This window comes from Equus asinus, chromosome 26, assembly GCF_041296235.1.
Source record: "Equus asinus isolate D_3611 breed Donkey chromosome 26, EquAss-T2T_v2, whole genome shotgun sequence".
Lineage (NCBI taxonomy): Eukaryota > Metazoa > Chordata > Mammalia > Perissodactyla > Equidae > Equus > Equus asinus.
In genome coordinates this window covers 36949507-36969329 of record NC_091815.1, presented here as the reverse complement: position 1 = coordinate 36969329, position 19823 = coordinate 36949507, and the positions used below count along the sequence as shown (strand labels likewise).

Here is a 19823-nt window from a genome sequence, read left to right as displayed (position 1 = left end):
TACTTGAACAGTGCCTCCCTGAGATTGTCAAGGCAACTTAGGCCTGTGTTTTGGGTTTTTGTCAAGCCACTCCCTCCAAATTAAACTATCTACCGATATTTATCAAAGCCAATGGACAGGCAATAGCTATTCATTTTTTTCCCCATATGTTATGAGAAAACTCACAATTTTCACAGAACACACCTTACTGAGAAAATCCACCAGTTTCTTTGCCAAAGCTTTGCAAATATTTGATATGAAGCCAATGAGCGCCTGTGAAAGAAATACATGACCCCAAAGCCTCATGCCATATTTCAACAGTGGCATGCACAAAGCCACACAGGGACGAGCAATCTGAAGATAATTGTGCAAGCTCACACATATGTGCAAATTCACACCAGGTAACTCCCAAATAAAAGCCCATGTACGGTGAGGGACGCCCAAGTCAGAAGCCTCTAGGCAGCTCCAGGCAGAAATCTACAGTCCCCACCTGTGCCCTCTAGGGAATCCCTCCGGGCCATGCCCGCATTACTCCCTGTCGTTTGTCCTACCTCTCTTCCGGGTTTCTATGGCTCTGTGAAGCTGTGTGAGGCTGGTCCGCTGAAGGCGGGCATTTCTTATTCAAGACACAGCAGGCACTTGGATCCTCTCCTGGCATCGGAGGAAACCGGAGCAGAACCTCCACAGTGGCAACTACAACCCATTTCTCTGTCATCATGTCAACCTGAGAGAAAGAAAAGAGAGTCAAGATACAATCAGAGTTCTGCACACAGGAAGAAGCTTTGGGATAATAGAAGATAAACTCTCAATTTCCTGAGTTCTCTAATGTCATGCTAATCAGAGTGTAAAGGTTCTTTTCTCCAATCCCACAATGAGTTTGCTGATGACCTCCAAGTGCAAAAGGGCTGAGATCTAAGTATTTAGGGAAGGGTGGTGGTCCCCTGGTCAGAACTGAGGCCACATCAGTTGCAAATGCCCCCGCCCATCTGATCACTGCATGTCCATTTAGTTGGTCAGTGCCCATCTATCCATGTTGTTAATCACTGAATTTGACCCTTGGTCATGGGAGAAGAACCTGCCAGAGAAGTGACACTAGGCTTGGAGTCCACTTCATTCCTCCACATGTCACTTATCCAGCACCTCCCATAGTTACATCTGTTTGTGGAATCCCAAGCTGCTTTAAGAACTCTGCCATGTTCTACTGAAAGCGTGTTGGGGTCCATCAGTGTGGGTACTGTCCTGGGGACTGTACTGCCCTCTGGAGGGTAGAAAATGAGACTGCTGAATTCTCCACATCCCTGGGATCTCCCACGTGAAGGATGCAATCAGGTCCCACCTCTCTTCTCTGCCCGCCACCTCATCTTTTACCTTATATTCATACCAGGTATACATATCCTTCTACTAGCAACATAGTACCAATGTGAATGAAAATAAGGTGATAAATCAAAAAGAAGTTCCTGCACTTGACTGAACATGTTTCATCTGTATAAAATGCAGATTCCTTATGTAGAGACCTCACATGATATACCATAAAACATTTGGAAAAATTGATCATGGAATTGGCCTTAAGGGAAACTCAATACATTAGAAAACTGGATATTTTATACTTTCTATTCCACCTTTGTCATAATTTAAGAAATTAGATATAATTATATTATTTAATTTCTTTATAATATTCAGTATTTTTTAAACTATGAAAAAATTCCTGGAAAATCTTGAAATCAAAGATGAACTTCAAATGGAAATCATCAAGAAGAAAACAAAAAATAAGCACTTTATGGCAAAACTTAGGAGCAGGGCAAAACATGGGTTCAGGGGAAATTCCTTGGTCTAAATGGACACATTACAAAGAAAGGTAAATTTACCGGAAGTGTCCATCATCAGCAATTAGAGACAAAACCCAAAAGATTACAAAAGGAAGAAAAAGACGGAAGTGCTTTAATCAAGAAATGAATTGGATCTAATGGAAAAGTAAATAGAATGTAACGGGAAAACACGTCATTCCTTTAAAAACAGCACTAGGCTGTATCGCCACAGGCTGTCATAAAATAACCAAATTTATCATAATAGATTACGTTTGGAAAAAGAAAAGATAATTTTGCCATAGAAACAAGAAAGATAGGGTCAGGCAAATGCTGTATCTAACCTTGGGGAAATCATATTTGAAAATGTAGAATAAAGTATACTTTCCTCTTCAGATTTTATATTACAAAATCCAGTAGTGAGGAAGCAGTTTCCAACTATGAATTAGGGTAGAATGATTCTTGCCACAACATTGGACTGGGAGCTTTACAGCTGAGGGCCTGCTCTGTTTTATTTATGGGTTTGGGGTCAAGATCCTAAATTTTAACCAGCTCCAAACAAGTTCTCATGAATACATTGGAATAAAAGATAAATTAACAAATCACTTAAAGTTTTCAAAGCCCCTCAGTCAAGGGTACCCATAACTTTCATCCACCAACCCACAGAAATCAGGGGCTGAGTGATCATGCCTTGGAAATTTTGACCTTTGTTTAAAACTTAATATTTTTGAAATATATTTTGAATCAGGCTCTGTGCCAAGAAATGCTATTAAACAATTAACTAATCCTTACCTCAACACCTAAAATGGCCCTCTATAGAGTTTTCCCACTCTTCTATTACTCCGGGGGACAAATCGAGGCCCCAAATAGGAATGGACACTATCCTGTGGTCTTGCTGCCTCTCTGTAGCCGCTCAGATATGTGGACACCAGGCAAGCTCCACTGGAGACAGAGGGGTTTCCAGGATGACTGAAGAAGAGATGCCTGAGGAGAAGGTCCCTTCCGCTGGGCTCTATTATCCGTAGGGACACCCAGCACTTTCCCTCCTAATTCAATCATCTTAACCTAGTCACGTGATCCAGTCACCACTGGCTGTTCCCTCTGGACTAGATGGAATCTTTTATTCGGTGTTTACTTATCCTTAGCACTTTCATTCTATCTCCTACGTATATATCTGAAACAATACACTATAATTTGGTCTTTGTCATTACCAAGGATTTTTTAAAAATACACCTATAACTATATACTTTTAACAATATATATTGTGTTTAAAATATTAATACATATGTTGCCAAGGGGAGAGTTTGTGCATGTGTGGGGTCAGGAGGCATATGGGAAATCTCTGACCCTTTTACTCAACGTTGTTGTGAGCCAAAAACTGCTCTAAAAAGTGAAGTCTATTTTTAAAAATATTTACGCATAGACCTGCTTGCTGGCTGATTCAGTCTGCATCTTGCAGGGGATGAGATAACTCAATCTCCCCGTGGCAAGGAGCTCAGTGGCAACCAAGACTTTGGAGAAGCTGACCTTCTGGGTGCCAGTGAAAACCAAGGTGAAAAATATTCTGGCTCAGCCAACATATGGAAATAACCTAAGTGTCCATCAATGGATAAATAGATAAAGAAAATATGAAATATATAAATGGAATATTATTCAGCCATAAAAATGAATGAAATCTTGCCATTTTAAGAATATGGATGGACTTTGAGGGCAGTTATGTGACGTGAAATAAGTCAGAGAAAGAAAAAACTGTATGTTCTCACTTATAGGTGGAATCTAAAAATAACAAAATAAAATGAGCTCATAGATACAGAGAACACATTGGTGATTGCCAGAGGTGTGTCATGTGGGCAAGATATGAAATGCATGAAGGTGATCAAAGGTACAAACTTCCAGTTATAGAGTACATAAGTCATGGGGTGTAATGTACAGCATGGTGACTATAGTTAATAATACTTAATTCCTTATTTGAAAGTTGCTAAGAGAGCAAATTTCAAAAGACCTTGTCACAAGAAAAACATTTTCTAACTACGTATGGTGAGCGACGTTACCTAGACTTACTGTGGTGGTGATTTTGCAGTATACAGAAATATCGAATCATTATATTGTACACTTGAAACTAATATCATGTTGTATGTCAATTACACCTCAATTAAAACCAACTTTTTTTTAAAGAACAGTCTGGCTCATTGTGTGCAGGGATGAACTGGGGCGTGTGGTGTCCCTGAGGGGCAGTGGGTCACGCAAATTCTTCATTTATCCACAGAATCAGAGCCCAGCTCAGATGGGGAGAACTCAACAAGGTTGGACATCAGGTCCAGATTCCCTGATAGCACAAATGGGTTCCTGCTTTTTACCCAGAGGGGACCTGGAAGGAAGCAGGCATGCAGGCATGGGCAGGGAAGGAGCCGTTCAGCAATTGAGAGGGCTTTAGAGAGCCCAGAATCCAGGGAGCATTTGGGGATTGAGGATGGAGTTGGGGGACATTGAGAGAGAGTTTCAGAGACTCCCCCAAAACCAAGTCTATAACGCTTCATGCGGTGAGGGCCTCCTCTCTGGGGACAGCAGGGGCATTTCTGAAAGCAGCCGGGGAGCGGAGGTCAGCGGAACCCAGAGGAGCTATGTTGGTGAAGCCGCAAAGCCTGGGCCTCCGTGACAGGCCCTGACGCTGGTAGGGGAGAGGTGCTGGGACTGCAGAGTTCTGGTGTGCGCAAGACTCATTCAAACCTGTAAACCTGTCCTGAGGCCAAATGCCCAGCTACACGCTGCTGAGGGGGCAGCTCTGGGATGTTTAGGAGGCACCGTGTATTTGATGTGTATGGGTGTGCATGTGTGTGTTTATATCTGCATATGTAAATGTGTGTGTGCTCACATGCATGTGTGGAAGGGGGTGTCCACCATTATGACACTAATCCCAGTCTTGCAAATTGAGATGCATTGGATAGTGAACCTGGATAAAATGCAGATTTGTTGGTAGGAAAAACCAAAGGGTCAATCTGAGCTCCTACTTGATATTTCCCCGTGAATTACAAGAGCAGCCAGTGCTTATTCATGAAAATTCGGCAAAAAATAAGTGGAGAAGACTGTGGTAACCAGCCACTGCTCTGGAATTGAGGAAGCAGAATTTGCTTCTCTCTTAGATAAAGGAATGGCATGTTAGACTACCTGATCTATTTTCTCTAAACTTCCAAATTCATTGGCATTGGGTGCTTCCATCATGTTCCTCCTTTCACTTTCTTTTTGAAAAGCCTTCTCAGGTTCTTTGGTTCCATTTCTCTGCTTATGATTTAATGATCGTTCAGCTCAGTGGTTAGGAAGAACTCACTTTGGGGCGGAAGAACTTGCCAGCACAGCAGAGCATCCACTGAGACCTCTAGGAATTGAAGACAGCCTCTACCAATCACTTCAGGGTCCCCCTGTAAATACTAATTAGAAGCTTGTAATTGGTTTTGGTAATTAGCAACTTCGGAAAAAAAGTTTTTCCTAAATGTTCTCATCTCCCCAAGCCTTCAGTGTCACTGCCACTATAGGTGAAATAATAATTGCAGTTCCTGCGGGAGGTGAGGTCACTGCATCACTACCCCATATGTCAGGGTCTGGCTGCCTCCCTCCCTCCCTGTACCAGCTGCCAGGACCGTCACACTGAGCTCACCACCCCGATAGCAGGACAGATCCAGGAGAATCTTTTCTATTTCAGTCTGAAGGCGAAGTCTATAAGGTATGGACACCTGTCAGGAGTACATAAAGGTGAGCGGTCATGTCGAAAAACGGGATTGTTCTGGGTTTGTAATTGATCTAGTGCCAAAGCGACACAGGAGGAGGAAGCATTCAGAAGCAAAAGCTGAGTTAGTAAAAAGAGATGGGGTTGGAGATTTTACACCAATCCCTGATAGCAACTAATGTGATTTAGTATAATCCACAATGAAAGTGATTGTTGGTGTTTACGCCATTGAAAATAAATCCTGATTTTTAAGGTAATTAAGACCTGTAGTTCTGAATCCAATTGCTTTCAGCCTAACTTACAGGAATCACAGACAAAATTTTTAGGATTGCAAGAGGTGTGCCTATAATTCCTTCGTGCATGTAAAGAAGACTAGGATAAAGAAATCTGTGGGAATCGTGTAATCTTATGAAGAAACAATGCATGCCAATGACAACTGTTGCAATAGAAAGGTTTTCTCTAATTCTGAGACTATGTTGTGCTTAATGGAGATGGTTGTGTCTCTACTGAAAGCATCGTGGTCTGTTGCTTATGGTGAGAATCTTTTCTCTCTTGAAGCTAGGGAAACAACATTTAAGGAAAAGATCACTTTATAATAATGGGTTTCAGACAGTAGCTGTCGGGCTCAAATATATCCTGTGATATTTTCTCTAATATCAATCACAAATTCTATAGTGTCAATTTATAAAGCATACAATATTCACACATTAGTGTTTCCAATTTGCCAATGTCATATTTTAATATACTTCAGAAAACTTACCACATGGCTAATAGTTTATAATGAGCGATTGATAGATAAGTGTATGATCTAAAATTAGCAATCTTTTTAACCTTGCACATTAGTAGTCAATGTCCCATCTTTTAGGGCAAGACATGAGATTGTGGAAGGTGTCATTATACTTCTGTTCCTGGAATAAAGGCAAATGCCCAAAATATTTTTGCTTTCTGTTTCTAACCTAATATTGAGTTATTTTTGCATTCCTTCAGTTCAGCCTGTCATGGGACAGGTTCCTGTAGGACAAAGCTGCAATCAGTGCATCTGCATTTCCATAAATCTCTAAAGCTTTATCCATTTTAATATTGGCCTATAGAATTGATCTTTGCTTATCATGGAAAAATGTTACAACAAAAATTATAATGTAATGTACTACCAAACAAAAATTAAATGACAAAGCTAAAAACAAAACTATATATAGAGATGATTCCAAGAACAGAGGCATCTAGCTTTCTTAGTATATCATAGGGGTGAAATGCGCTGCCTACAAACAACCCAGCCAGACTCAAGTCCACACTTTGCCCTCAGCAGGATATGAATTTAGACAAACCACTTATCTTCTTTATGTTCTCCTTGTCTTTAAGATGAAAGTAACAGAGGTGATGTCACATAGATTTGTTGAAAATAAGTTACCGCAGGTTTGACATTTATAGCAATGATTCATACATTGTAAGTGCTCTTCAAAGGTTATACATTCAACTCTTGAAAGTCTCATAATAAAATAGCAACTTTAAATGTTTTTCCTTTTAAGCTTTATTTATGTATAATTGATATACCAAAAATGGCACATATTTAATGTATACGTTCTGATGAGTTTGGACATACGCATACCTCCGTGATACCATCACCACAATCAAGGTGCTAAACTTGTCCATCACTTCCAAAAAGTTCCTTGTGCTCGTGTGTGTGTGTGTGTGTGTGTGTGTGTGTGTGATTGAGGTAAGAACACTTACATGAAATATATTCTCTTAAAATGTTTTAAAGTGCACAACACTGTGCTGTTAACAATAGGCACTACATTGTACCACTCATCTCTGCAACTTACTCATCTTGCATAACCAGAACTTGACACACATTGAACAGCAATCCTCCATTGCCCCTTCTCTCCAGCCCCTAGCAACCGCCATTCTCTTCTCTCTTCTGTGAATTTGATTGTTTTAGATTTCTCATATAAGTGGAATCATACAATATTTTTCCTTCTGTGACAGCTTATTTCACTTAACTTAATGTCCTCTATGTTCACCCGGGTAGAATATCCTTCTTTTTGAAGCTTGCATAATACTTTATTATACGTGTATACCACCTTTTCTTTATCCATTCATTAGTCAATGGACATTTCAAAATTATTTCCATACCTTGGCTATTGTGAATGATGTTGTAATGAACATGGGCATGCAGATATCTCTTTGAGATCTTGATTTAAATTCTTTCAGATATATACCAAGGAGTGGGATTGCCTGATGATGGAATACTTCTATTATAATTTTTTAAGGAACCTCCACATTGTTTTCCATAGCAGCTGCAATATTCCATATTTCTACCAATCATGTATAACGGCTCCAAATTTTCCACGTCCTCACCAATACTGATTCTCTTTTGTCTTTTTTGGATACTAGCCGCCCTAACAGATGTGAAGTACCATCTCATTGTGGTTTTGATCTGCATTTGCCTGACAATTAATAGTGTTGAGCACTTTTCCATATACTTGTCAGTCGCTTATCTGTTCTTTGGAGAAATGTCTATTCAAGAACTTTGCTCATTTGTTAATTGGGTTGTTTCATGTTTCTTCTGTTGAGTTATAGGAGAGTCATATACTTGGCATATTGACCCCATATTGGATAGGTGGTTTGCAAATATTTTCTCCCATTCAGTAGGCTGCCTTTTTGTTTTGGTGATTATTTCCTTTGCTCTGCAGAAGCTTTTTAGTTTGATGTGGTCCCACACGTCCTTTTTTGGATTTGTTGCCTGTGCTGTTGGTATCATATCCAGGAAATTGTTGCCAAGACCAATGTCCAGAAGATTTTCCCCTTTGTTTTCTTGAAGGGGTTTTACTGTTTCAGTTCTTACGGTTAAGTCTTTAACCCATTTTGAGTTGATTTTTGTGTATGGTGTAAGACAGGGGTCTAATATCATTCTTTGACCTGTGGACATCCAGTTTTCCCAACACCATTTCTAAGGGGAAGCTAATGAGAAGTGGAGACTATTGCTTTCAGTTGACATGATACATGAAGCCCACGCCTCCTATTCCCATGCAGGATCCTCTGGTTCTGAAGACAATTCACGGTGTCTAGAAACTGGCAGAATGGCCTCCAGAGATTTGGTTATAGGAATGCTCTTCTTAATCCAGACCGTGGTTGGAATCTTGGGGAATTTCTCTCTTCTTTACCATCATCTCTTCCTTTACTTCACTGGGTGCAGGTTAAGGTCCAAGGATCTGATTCTTAATCACATGATTGTAGCCAACTCCTTGACCCTCCTCTGTAAAGGAGTCCCGCAGACAATGGCAGCCTTCGGGTGGAACCATTTTCCCAGTGACCTTGGGTGTAAACTTCTTTTCTATCTTCACAGAGTGGGCAGAGGTGTGACCCTTGGCACCACCTGCCTCTTGAGTATCTTCCAGGCCATCACAATAAGCTCCAGAAACTCCAGGTGGGCAGAGCTTAAAGTGAAAGCTGTCAGTGTCATTGTCATTTCACTTTTCCTGTGCTGGATCCTGCAAATGCTGATAAACGTCATGTATGCTGTGTTTGTGAGTAGCAATTGGAGCAAGAAAAACATCACAAACCAAAAACATTTTGGATACTGTTCTGCTGTTCGTCATGACAAAACCAGAGACTCATTATATGCAGCACTGCTATCAGTCCCTGATATTTTCTGTTTTGGGCTCATGCTCTGGGCCAGTGGCTTAATGGTTTTCATCCTGTACAGACACAAGCAGAGAGTCAAACACATTCGCAGGACCCACATCTCCCCTAGATCCTCCCCTGAGTCCAGAGCCACCCAAGGTATCCTTGTCCTGGTGAGCACCTTTGTGTCTTTTTACTCTCTCTCCTCCATCTTTCAAATTTGTATTGGTATTTTTGATAATCCAAATTGGCTGCTGTTGAATATCTCAGCCTGGATCAATGGATGTTTCGCAACTGCCTGCCCATTTATTCTCATGAACCGTGACTCCAGTATGCCCAGGCTCTGCTTTGCCCCTTTGAGGATTTCAAAACCCCCTAAACTCATAACAAACAAATAAATTGTATATTTTGGCACAGTGTTGCATCATTTACTCAATCATCCCCTGAATTGCATGCATAATTATGCAACAACCACCTTTTGAGAACGTGGTAAGCAAGGGAGAGTAAGCTTCTGTTCCCCAAATAAACAATAAATAGTAATAGTAAATGTAAGTGAAACCTCACATAATTATTATGAAAATACTTACGTAATTGAAATTTTATTCACACTTTCAATGGAGAAGCTCAGAGTCTCTGCAATAAAAAATAAATTGTTCCTGAAACAAATCTAGAGGTTGTGGGGAAATCTTAGAGTGTGTAACTTTTAATCCGCCATATTAAATCTGTCCAGAAATTAACTAAGAAGGGAATTGTTGGAAAAGTTACAGGACAAAATGAAACGTGAGATGGCAATTCAAGAAAGTGAAGAGGGGCCAGCCCCGTGGCTGAGTGGTTGAGTTCACGTGCTCCCTTTTGCTGGGCCGGGGTTTCGCCAATTCAGATCCTGAGTATGGACATGGCACCGCTCATCAGGCCATGCTGAGGCGGCATCCCACATAGCACAACCAGAGACACTCACAACTAGAATATACAACTATGTACTGTGGGGCTTTGGGGAGAAGAAGAAGAAAAAAAGAGAAAGTGAAGAAAAGAATTTTCTCAGGTAACAATTAAGTAGTGTGGGATGAAGGTGGAGTGCAAATTCAGGTTCCATTAGGAGCATTTTGGGCTAAGTTATAATATTTGAACTTCATCCCCACCCTGGAGATTGGGCAGTGAACTATTTCTATGCGATGATGTGGTTATTCTTTCTAATGTCCAGACCCCTGTAGGGACACAAACACACACAACACACACGTTACAGCTACCTCATTAGCATAACCAAGACACTCCTATGAAACAAATATAAATGAGCTCATGCTGATGTGAATAATTACTTGAATCAGCAAATAAAAGAGAGCGAGGTACGCAGATTCCACACAAAAAATGGCAAATGTTATATGTGGCTACTCAGTCATCTAGTTGGTGGAATTTAATTCAACACCCTGGCCCCAGCCCAAAAACACACCACACAGCAAAGTAACTTTATGGTGTGGAAGCCTCGTAAACACTCTATTAAGTAACTGATCAAAGTTAATATCACACGAGATAACACAAGTCAATTGCATGAAACCTCTGACAGTGTATGCTGTAATGAGATGTGATGTTCTTCTCAGAAACTGATAAACCAAATTCAGGTTCAGTTAGGAGCATCGTGCTAACTTACAAAATTTAAATGTCATTAGAGAGATGGTAGTCATTTCAAACATGATTACATGGAGGAATATTAGCATATTTAAAACATTTGCGTGTAGAAATGGGCAAATGGACCTGGTTTGAGTCAAAGGAGAGCACAAAAACTTGTCACTGATTTAAAACAATGAGATGAGTATTGATATCAAAAAAAAAATCAACCACGTGCTATCTGGGATAAAATTGCATGGATTCGTAGAAGGTAGATTTTTCTTTAAAATGTGAAGATTCCAACTGGTCATGTTGGAGTGAAGGAGAATTGGGGGAACTTATACAATGTTATATGTTTATTTCATCTCAAAAACCAAGGGGGGAAATGCCTCATAGCCCTTACCCTGCTTGCTTAAGATGTTAGAATCCCTTCCATATTGTGGGGGCTGACAAGTGTTTTGCCTCTCTCTATTTCTCTTCACTGGGATAGTCCTGCCGGACACTGCAAACCTTGTACAAATTGTGACTGTTAGCAAGGCAATGAGAGTAGGGTCCTGGACAAAGTGCTCGGGTGCAGCATGGGGCCCGTCAAGAAGTCCACCTCCCATCTTTAGTCTGGTGCATGAGGTAAGAGGGAACCCAGTACGAGTCTTTGCATGGAAAGCTATGCCAGGTAGGTGGGTCTCACCTCAGGTTTCTTGACAGGTAGATGACTAGTGAGAACAGATCCAAGATGGATCTTTTCCTGGACATATGGATGGGCATCCTCCTGGTAGGATGCTATGTGAGAAACACCATTCAAGGAAAATATGTTTTACTCTTGATGAAAAGTAAAAAGACAAACAACTCAATGAAAGACAACATAGAACCTATGAAAACATTTCAGAGTAAAGCAAAAAAAGTGCTCATTTCCCATATAAAGAGGCATCCATCCTCAATGGTGGCCAAAGAAAAAGAAGTTAGAAAATATAGTTATGTTTGTGAGTGACCATCAGCTGGTTAAATTAAAAGTTTACTAATATTGTCTCCTTTTAAGATCAGGAGAAATACAACATTTCATTCATGCTTGCCAGGGATATAAATGGACAATGACTTTTTCAGACAATTAGGGTATCTTTATCAAAAGTTGGAAGATGATGCATGTTCTTGCATATCTGTCTCCTAGAAGACACTTGAACATGTGCACAGAAATTCCCCCACAGCTGTTGCTGGTGGACATGTAAAGGATAGCACAAAAAGAAAGAAAAGTACACATATCTCAGGAATCCCATTGGTCATCCTAGACTTTAAGATAATCCCCCCTCATGAGGGAAATAGAAGTAACGCAAATCAGGACACCTGTGAAAAGCAACAGAACCAAGGACCAGAGGGGGAAACACCCTCAGAGCACAAGATTCTGGCATTTCCTTCCAATTCTGCTCTTGATTCTCTTGAAGTCTCCTGGGATATTCTGGAGTAGAATCTTCCTCTGCATCTCTTCTTGCTTACACAAGAAACCATGCTAAGTGTCTGAATATGACTCCACTTCCTGCCCCTCCCTGGGGGCTTGGAAGCAAGGGCTTACATCTCCCCGCAAATGGCTCTCCAGGACTACAGTGAATGAATATTTTTCTTTCCCAAACATTTAAGAAATTTTAACATATATACATATTTTTAATATATACGTGTTTTATATACATAACATATTTTAACAATAATATGTGTTTAAAGTTATATATATAGTATACATAATAAATATATATTTTTAAGATAATATATTATTTTATGCTTCTGAGTGAGGAGCGGAGCGCTAGAGGATATTGAGCTCTTTGCATATTTCTGTTGAATTTCTCTGTCTGACCTTGGAGATGGCTGTGCACGTGGAATAAAAAAGAAGACATTGGAATTCCAATGTTCAAGCTTCCAAAGTCCTTGGGATCCAGTTCTAAGGATGGTTTCAACCATCCAAATTCCTCCTTTTTCTTGTTCCTTCTCTCTGTCAGTCTTGCTAAAAGGTGGTGGGGTCTGGAGTTGCTGGGGCTTCCTTAGTTCCAGGCTCTCCTATTCCTTATTTAAGCCCAAGGGCTGGAGTACAAAAGCCCCACCCCTACACTTCATAGGGCAGCTCTGGGCCACCCTTCCATGTCCAAAGTCCTGAGATTTCTTGTGCATTATCTTTGGGTTGAAGAGCAAGGTAATCAGTGAGTCACCATGAACCACAAGCAGTTTACAAAAGTTGACGTTAGGACATACTTTTGGATTTGGACATTGGTTTTTCAGGAGGGGCCACAAACATGTGACCCATTAAGTGTCTGGAAATTCGTGATGCAATAGTCATATCCATGACCTCTTTTAAATAGGGACACATGGAGAAAGGATCAAAAGGTCTGAGGATGATAATGATCCAGCTGTCCTTCTCAGCTCAGATTGTGGATTCTGAGAAAATTCCATGGGAAACCTTGGGACCTCCAGGATAACTGAGGCAGGGTACTAAGAAGGGGAGGTTTCCCTCTCCTGCTGACTTTTTTGTTGCCTCAGGATGCCCTGCTCAAGCACTGGTACTAAGCTAATCAGTTCACTGAAATTGCATTTGATCTAACCATCTGCCCCTTTCCCAAGATACAAAGGGATACTGAGTTCCTTTTTACTTTTCCTCTGCATTTTTATTTTATCGTACATGTGTCTACCTGATATAATCAACCATAATTTCATCATTCTCATTTCCAAGCATTTAAGAAATTTTAACAAATATATATACAATTTTTATTTTTTTTTTCCTGAGGAAGATGTGCCCTGAGCTAACATCCCTTGCTAATCTTCCTCTTTTTTTTGCTTGAGGAAGATTAGCCCCGAGCGAACATCTGTGCCAATCCTCCTCTACTTTGTACGTGGGACACCGCCAAAACATGGCTGGTGAGTGGAGTAGATCCACCCTGGGATCCAAACCTGCAAACCCGGGGCCACTGAAGCAGAGCGTGCGGAATTTAACCACACCACCATGGGGCTGGGCCCTATATGTATACACTTTTAACACTATATATTACTTTCTGCAAGTGCAAAATATTTATACATATATCAATATACTGTCTAACTCTGTATCATGATTTTTCTCTCAATTGTTTCTGAAAAATTTCCTTTTACACCCGGACCTCTAGTTCATTCAGTTTCACCACTGCATGTTATTTCTTTGTGTCAACGTAGTGGACTTTTTGAGTTTAACCTCTGATCTCATAGATGGGCATTTATGTTGTTTCCAATATTTTCCTCCCACTATTAATACTGCCACGAACATACTTAGGCAATATCCTTGTTCCTATGAACAGAAAGTGAGGAATTGAATTTCTGGATCCTCCTTTTCACACATCATCATGTTTAGTTCATGGGACCATATTGTCCCCTGAAGGAGTTAAGCCAATAATGCCCACACTAACTCTGGAGAAGAGTCTCCATTCCCCAGAGCATTGACGCGCTGTGTGATGGATGAAATTTTACTACTTGTCTGTATGTGAAACAGTGGTGGTGTTCTAATTTGCATTTATTTTATTATTAGCAACGTTGTATGTAACACAGCATAATATTCATGAGTTTACTGACCTGAGAATTCTGTTTTCAAGTTTTTTTCAACTAATTGTGGCTTGGCTCCCTCTTTTTTGAATCAGTAGAAGCTAAATTTTTTGTATTTTGGATATTGCTTCTTTATGACAGATGGGAAATGCAGGTATGCACTTCCATTTTGTAACTGGTTTTAAATTATATCTATAGATGGAATGTACCAGTTTTAACATTATAATAAGGAATACTAATGTAGAAATTTTGTTTCAATCCTTGTTCAAATAAACAACAATAAAAAAATGTCTTTGAGTACTTTGGGAGAATGTGAATATGAACTGGGTATTAAATGACATCAAGAAATCATAAGACTAATTTTGTATTATAATAACCTTGGATCGTTTTACTATCATTTATATCCCTGAAGAATTATTTATTGAAGATGAATTTTCTGACTCACAACTTAGTTATCACAAAATACGTTGCTCTAGGATTTGCATTAAAGTACTCTAGCTACATTTGCAACTCAACCCTCGTCCCAAAAGAGAACTTTGGAAGTGGTGACACAAGATTGGCAAAACAGTGGCAGATTTCTTTCTTTTTTTTTTGAGGAAGATTAACCCTGAGCTAACATCCATGCCCATCTTCCTCTATTTTATATGTGGGACACCTGCCACAGCATGGCTTGCCAAGCAGTGCGTAGGTCCACACCCAGGATCTGAACGGGTGAACCCGGGGCCGCTGAAGCAGAGCACATGAATTAACCACTATGCCACAGGGCTGGTCCCCACTGGCAGGTTTTGAACTGATCTTAGGGTAAACAGAGATTCATTTTATTTTCCTTAATCCTGTCAACATTCCAAATTTCCGTACTAAAAGTATTAAAGAAAAGAAATCACTAGTGGGAAACTACGTTTACAACTAATTAATTTTACTTCATTGCTGGTTTCATTTTTACGTAAAGATATGATATTTGTCAGATACATTCAAAGGTAAGATTAACTTGTAAATTTTCCTACAGGGAAATCCAGTCCTTAAAGATCCAGGACAAAGTTTCCTCACTCTTGTGCCAAGAGAGGTAACAGGGGAGGGAAACACTCCATTTGCATAATGCTCCTGGTAAACACATATTTTCAAGTTCAATTTTCATGTGACTTTTATAAAATGAAATTATCAGAGAGAAGAATATTCAAAATAGATGTATTTCATGGATACGGAAGAAACCCTTCTGATGAGCCTGTGTAATCCTTGCACCCTTGGGCCCCCCTCACTTCTCACTTCATGGTGGAAACAGCAGCAGAGATCTAGCCAGAGTCTTCAACAGTTTTGGGTGGGAAATAGGACAGAAGTAGGATACGGAGGAGTTCCCCGCCTTCAAGGCCCTCTGGCCCCTGGCTTTGCTTTCCTGCTTTTTGACACCATGCCAGGACCCTGTAAAAGTGTTTCCTTATCTGTATGGGATTCTCTGCTACAACTACAACCAGCAAGAGTCCTCATCTGAGCCCAGCTGAGGCTCTGATGAATGGCGGGAAAGTGGAATGTTTTCAGCCAATAGGAGTGAGCCATGCCCTGCTGAGGGGCTAATTAAAGGCAGGTCTATCAGGCCAAACCTCACTCTGACTCTGGATGCCTTGAAGAGAGGGTCTTTCATTTGGGTTTCAAAATGGAACCAGCAACTGAAGTTCAAGACCACCAAAGGCCCACCATCCCATGCCCCACTGAGCAGCCCCTTTTCCAACAGAACTCCCGTAAAGGGACTCAGATGTGGAAGAGAAACCATTCGAAGAAAGAGGCAAGACATTGTCTTCTCAGTTAAGAGACAGCTGTGTTACTGAAAGTTCGGTCTCTGATCCCCACGTCAATCCAAATAATGAGAACAGAGTCTTGGGAGAAAAAGGAAAGGCTTTACTTTGCCAGGCAGAGGGAGCAAAGCAAGGGCTAGTGCCCCAAAACTTGTTGCTCCCCATTAAGAAATGGGTAGGGGTTTTTATTTGGGGTTTTAGGTAGGGGAGGGGTGCTGTGGACTTCTTGGTCAGCATTTTCCCATTGGCCTGTGTCTGGGCCTCTTCCAGCAGAGGAGACAAAGGATTTCTCACATGAGTGTCCTTGGCTGTGTATCTCCATGGTGGAAGGTAGACTCTGACCTCAGGAAGCCCAGGAGTTGGGCCTGGGGACCTTCGGTTTCTTCATATTCTCTGGACATTAGTTTCTCCGTAAAAGAACTTCAAGGTCCTGGGATTAGCCACAACTTTAGTGGGAGCCCAGCTTGAGGCCATCTGGGCTTTAACAATTTGTAACTTCTATTTGGTTGTAAAGCTCAGGGAATCAGAGATTAAAGACACAAACATTTACATGTGAGTGTAACTAAAGACCCAGGGAACTAGGAATGCAGGCTTTTACTTTTAACCCCATACATGCCAGGTTCACTGTAGGGGAACCAATATCAGGGCTGATATTAACTAAGAGCCAGTAACAGCTGCACCCAAAGGCGAGGAAGCGACCCAGGTGTCTATGGAGACTGGAAGCTGGGATGGGATCAGGGATGCCAAGTATTGTATCTTTGGTTCGGTTTTATTTTGAGATTGGTGATAGGAAATGTCACCCAGCCTTCAGGAGGGCTTTGAGAAATGAAACTATGATACCCTGGAACCATATTACTCCGGTTCCCACTGGATACTGGCTGAACAGCTGCAGTGGAGAGAATTGCCAGCAAATATGAGTCAGGGATGGACTAGGGGGTTCTTTTGCCTCAAGGGAGACCAGTCACCTAAACTCTCTTTTTCTCCAGGGTCAGAGCCCAAGGCAGATGAAGAGACCTCCAAGGAAACTGAGCTCCAAGGTGGAAACAACTGCATTGCTCCATCAAGTAAGATTTGGTTTTTCTGAGGAGGAGACATGAGACATGGAGCCAGTCTCCCTGAGAAGGGAACTGGATGCGCTTTGACAGCCAGCTTTGCAGATCCAGGACTCCAGGCACAGCCGGGAGTTTTGGTTTCAACCTTGCTTCCTTCCGTGTCCAGGTTGCACTAGGTTGCCAGGGTCTCCAGTTGCAGGAAGTCGCACAGACTCTGACTTTATCCACAGAATCAGAAAACTGCTGCAATTAGGAAGAGTCCAGAAATTGGAAAAACCGTCTGGGGACAGTGCCTGTGATACAATACGTAGGATCTTCCATTTTGGTCCTGAGGTGTACAGAAAGAAAAGCAGGTGGCCTATCCAGTGTGTGGGCGTGAAGCAGGGTGTTCAGTGTCTGAAGTGGGTTTCGAGACTCTGGAATCCAGGGAGCGTTTAGGGACCTATGATGGGCATGGCACTGCCTCATGCTAGAGATGGGGCGGGAAGGAACAGGAAATAGCTGGGGTTCACCAGAAGGCAGAATGCACCTGTTGGGATCCTGGGAATGGCAGTCCATGGGAGTTGATCTGGCAGGTCTCTCGCCCACATACTTCCTGTGCAGGGGCTTCTCTACATGAGTGCAACATGATTTTGGAAAACAAGAAACTGAAGGGCCCTGACGAAAGCCATGCCGGTTATGGGACAAGACCCCAGATGCCTGCCCCAGGAGACCCCAAAGGAGAAGTACTAGGCGCAGCAGGCGGCCCAGATCCAGGTCCCCAGGAGACCTGCCGCCTCCACTTCGGAAAACCCTGGTGACCTCCCTGCGCACCATGTCTGAGGCCATTTATCAGGACATAGTTCAGGTGCAGATGCAGCAGGTACATTCCCCGCTGACCTGGGAGGAGCTCGCCCGGCTCGCCCAGCTCCGGGGGCCTCTGTACACCCTGGTGCAGACCTTCTATGCCATGGCCACCCAGGCGGCCTATGCCTTCCCTGCTGAGGGCTGGCTGGTCCCAGCCCCACCACCAGGTCCCCAGGGTCCAGCTGAGAATGGAGGAGAAGCCCAGAGTTCCTCCTAGGAGGGAGACTGGTCCACCTCTTCCCCCAACGGGAGGCAGCTGAGGCTGTCAGAAGACCGGATTAGTCTCCAGGGAAAGGACCCGACCGTTCCGCGGCAGACGCAGCGCTGGGAGGGAGAGCAAAGCCCTGCTACCCCTCAGATTCTTCCAGAAGACCAGCAGGGCCCATTTTAGACGCAGTGTGTTAATAAAAGGGAGAACTTGCGGTGGCCATAAGAAAGGAATTTGAAGAGTAGACTCAGAATGACTAGGATTAAGTTTAAGTTTCATGCTAGACATTTTATGTATTCCGACTATTTTAGGACAGTTGGGCATTATTTTACAATGAGAACAAAGATCAGGTTGTAATTCCCATGTGCTTATATATTTTAAAGTGTAGCCAAGTCAACATGGATTTACATCCACCCTCCCTCAAATTCTGAAAGCCTGTAACTCTTCCCTCTCTTCCCCGTTGTCCACGGAGGACTGATACTGACAAGCCTTTAACAGCCTCTGTGTGGAGAAAGCTTTCAATTTATCAGTTTCATGAAACCATGCTGAAGTCTTCACGTCACCTATGTGTGCTTTTCACTTGACAGAAAACCTAAGTTGAGATGTATTAAATGCTATTGACCACATGTCTTTATTCTTCAGCTGTCTCATATTATATGCCGAATTTTTAAATTTCTTCTACTTTATAAATTTCATTTTCTCCCATTTAACTAGAGGATATCAGAGCTAATATAGATGTTGTCAATTATTTTGCATACTGTTATTTCTTATTGTATGTAGTTTTCTCTTTGCATTTTATACTAGGATAATGCAATCTTTCATCAGATGAATATATCTCATTTTATGTAAGAAAAATAAAATTAAACTTTTGCAATATTGTTTTATCCTTTGCCTTCTACTTTCCATAGTACATAGTGATGAAATAAAAACTAATGCTTTCCATGCATTGGATATTTTACATAATTACATATATGCACCCATATGGAATTTGTTTTGCTTCATGTGTTGGTTAAAAGGTTTTTTGCTTTCCGCATGACTTCCTCTCCACCTTGATTTTCCAACACCTAACAGCTCTTGTTGTAAGGAGAGGATCGCAGTTTATCATTCCAGTGAATGGGGCCAATTCAATGACACTATATTCCAAATCAATATGAACCCACGGCATGGCTTCAAAATATACTAAATAGGTGTCTGTATATGTACAAAAATTACAGTGTACAAGTCACATCTGGAGATTAGGGGTGCATCTACAAAATGATAATATAAAATACCTAAAATTAAATCTAATAAAAATGTATCAAGTGTATATGAGAAAAACATAGACTATTCCTGAAATATATGTAGGGAGACATAGATATAAAATCACATCAGGTTCTTGGGTAGAAAAACTCAATATCATCAACACATCAATTGTCCCTAAGCTAATTTATAAATTTAATTTGATCCCAATACAGATAGTGCCATCAATTAGTTATTGGATCCAGGGGTGCTATTGCAAGTAAATCATATAGGTGAAAATACAAATAAGGATAGGCAAGAAAACACTGAAAATTGAAAAAAAAAAAAAAAGAGGATAAGATTTCAGTTAAGCTAGCTCCAGAGATCTCTTGTACAAGACTATATGTATAATCATCAATATATTATACACTTAAAATGTTGTTA

General features: G+C 41.3%; 2 protein-coding genes across 2 annotated transcripts; both read left to right on the top strand.

The window, feature by feature from the left end:
- Positions 1 to 8579: 8579 nt before the first annotated feature.
- Positions 8580 to 9521, top strand: LOC106822655 (vomeronasal type-1 receptor 4-like). Its single transcript, XM_014827936.3, has one exon. The coding sequence runs from the start codon at positions 8580 to 8582 to the stop codon at positions 9519 to 9521; it is 942 nt and encodes a 313-aa protein (XP_014683422.2).
- A 2382-nt stretch (positions 9522 to 11903) lies between these two features.
- LOC139042151 (protein FRG2-like-1) lies at positions 11904 to 18226 on the top strand. Its single transcript, XM_070498761.1, has 4 exons — positions 11904 to 11944; positions 16718 to 16760; positions 17056 to 17119; positions 17803 to 18226. The coding sequence occupies exons 1-4, from the start codon at positions 11904 to 11906 to the stop codon at positions 18168 to 18170; spliced, it is 516 nt and encodes a 171-aa protein (XP_070354862.1). The 3' UTR covers positions 18171 to 18226.
- The last annotated feature ends 1597 nt before the right edge of the window (positions 18227 to 19823 follow it).

Bases quoted from the DNA above. Each gene is read 5' to 3' on its own strand.
- LOC139042151 (XM_070498761.1), top strand. From the start codon at position 11,904: ATGTGCACAGAAATTCCCCCACAGCTGTTGCTGGTGGACAT. The intron at 11,945-16,717 runs GTAAAGGATAGC...ATATTAACTAAG, and splicing joins CAGCTGTTGCTGGTGGACAT to AGCCAGTAACAGCTGCACCC. The intron at 16,761-17,055 runs GTCTATGGAGAC...TCAGAGCCCAAG, and splicing joins GGCGAGGAAGCGACCCAGGT to GCAGATGAAGAGACCTCCAA.
- LOC106822655 (XM_014827936.3), top strand. From the start codon at position 8,580: ATGGCCTCCAGAGATTTGGTTATAGGAATGCTCTTCTTAATCCAGACC.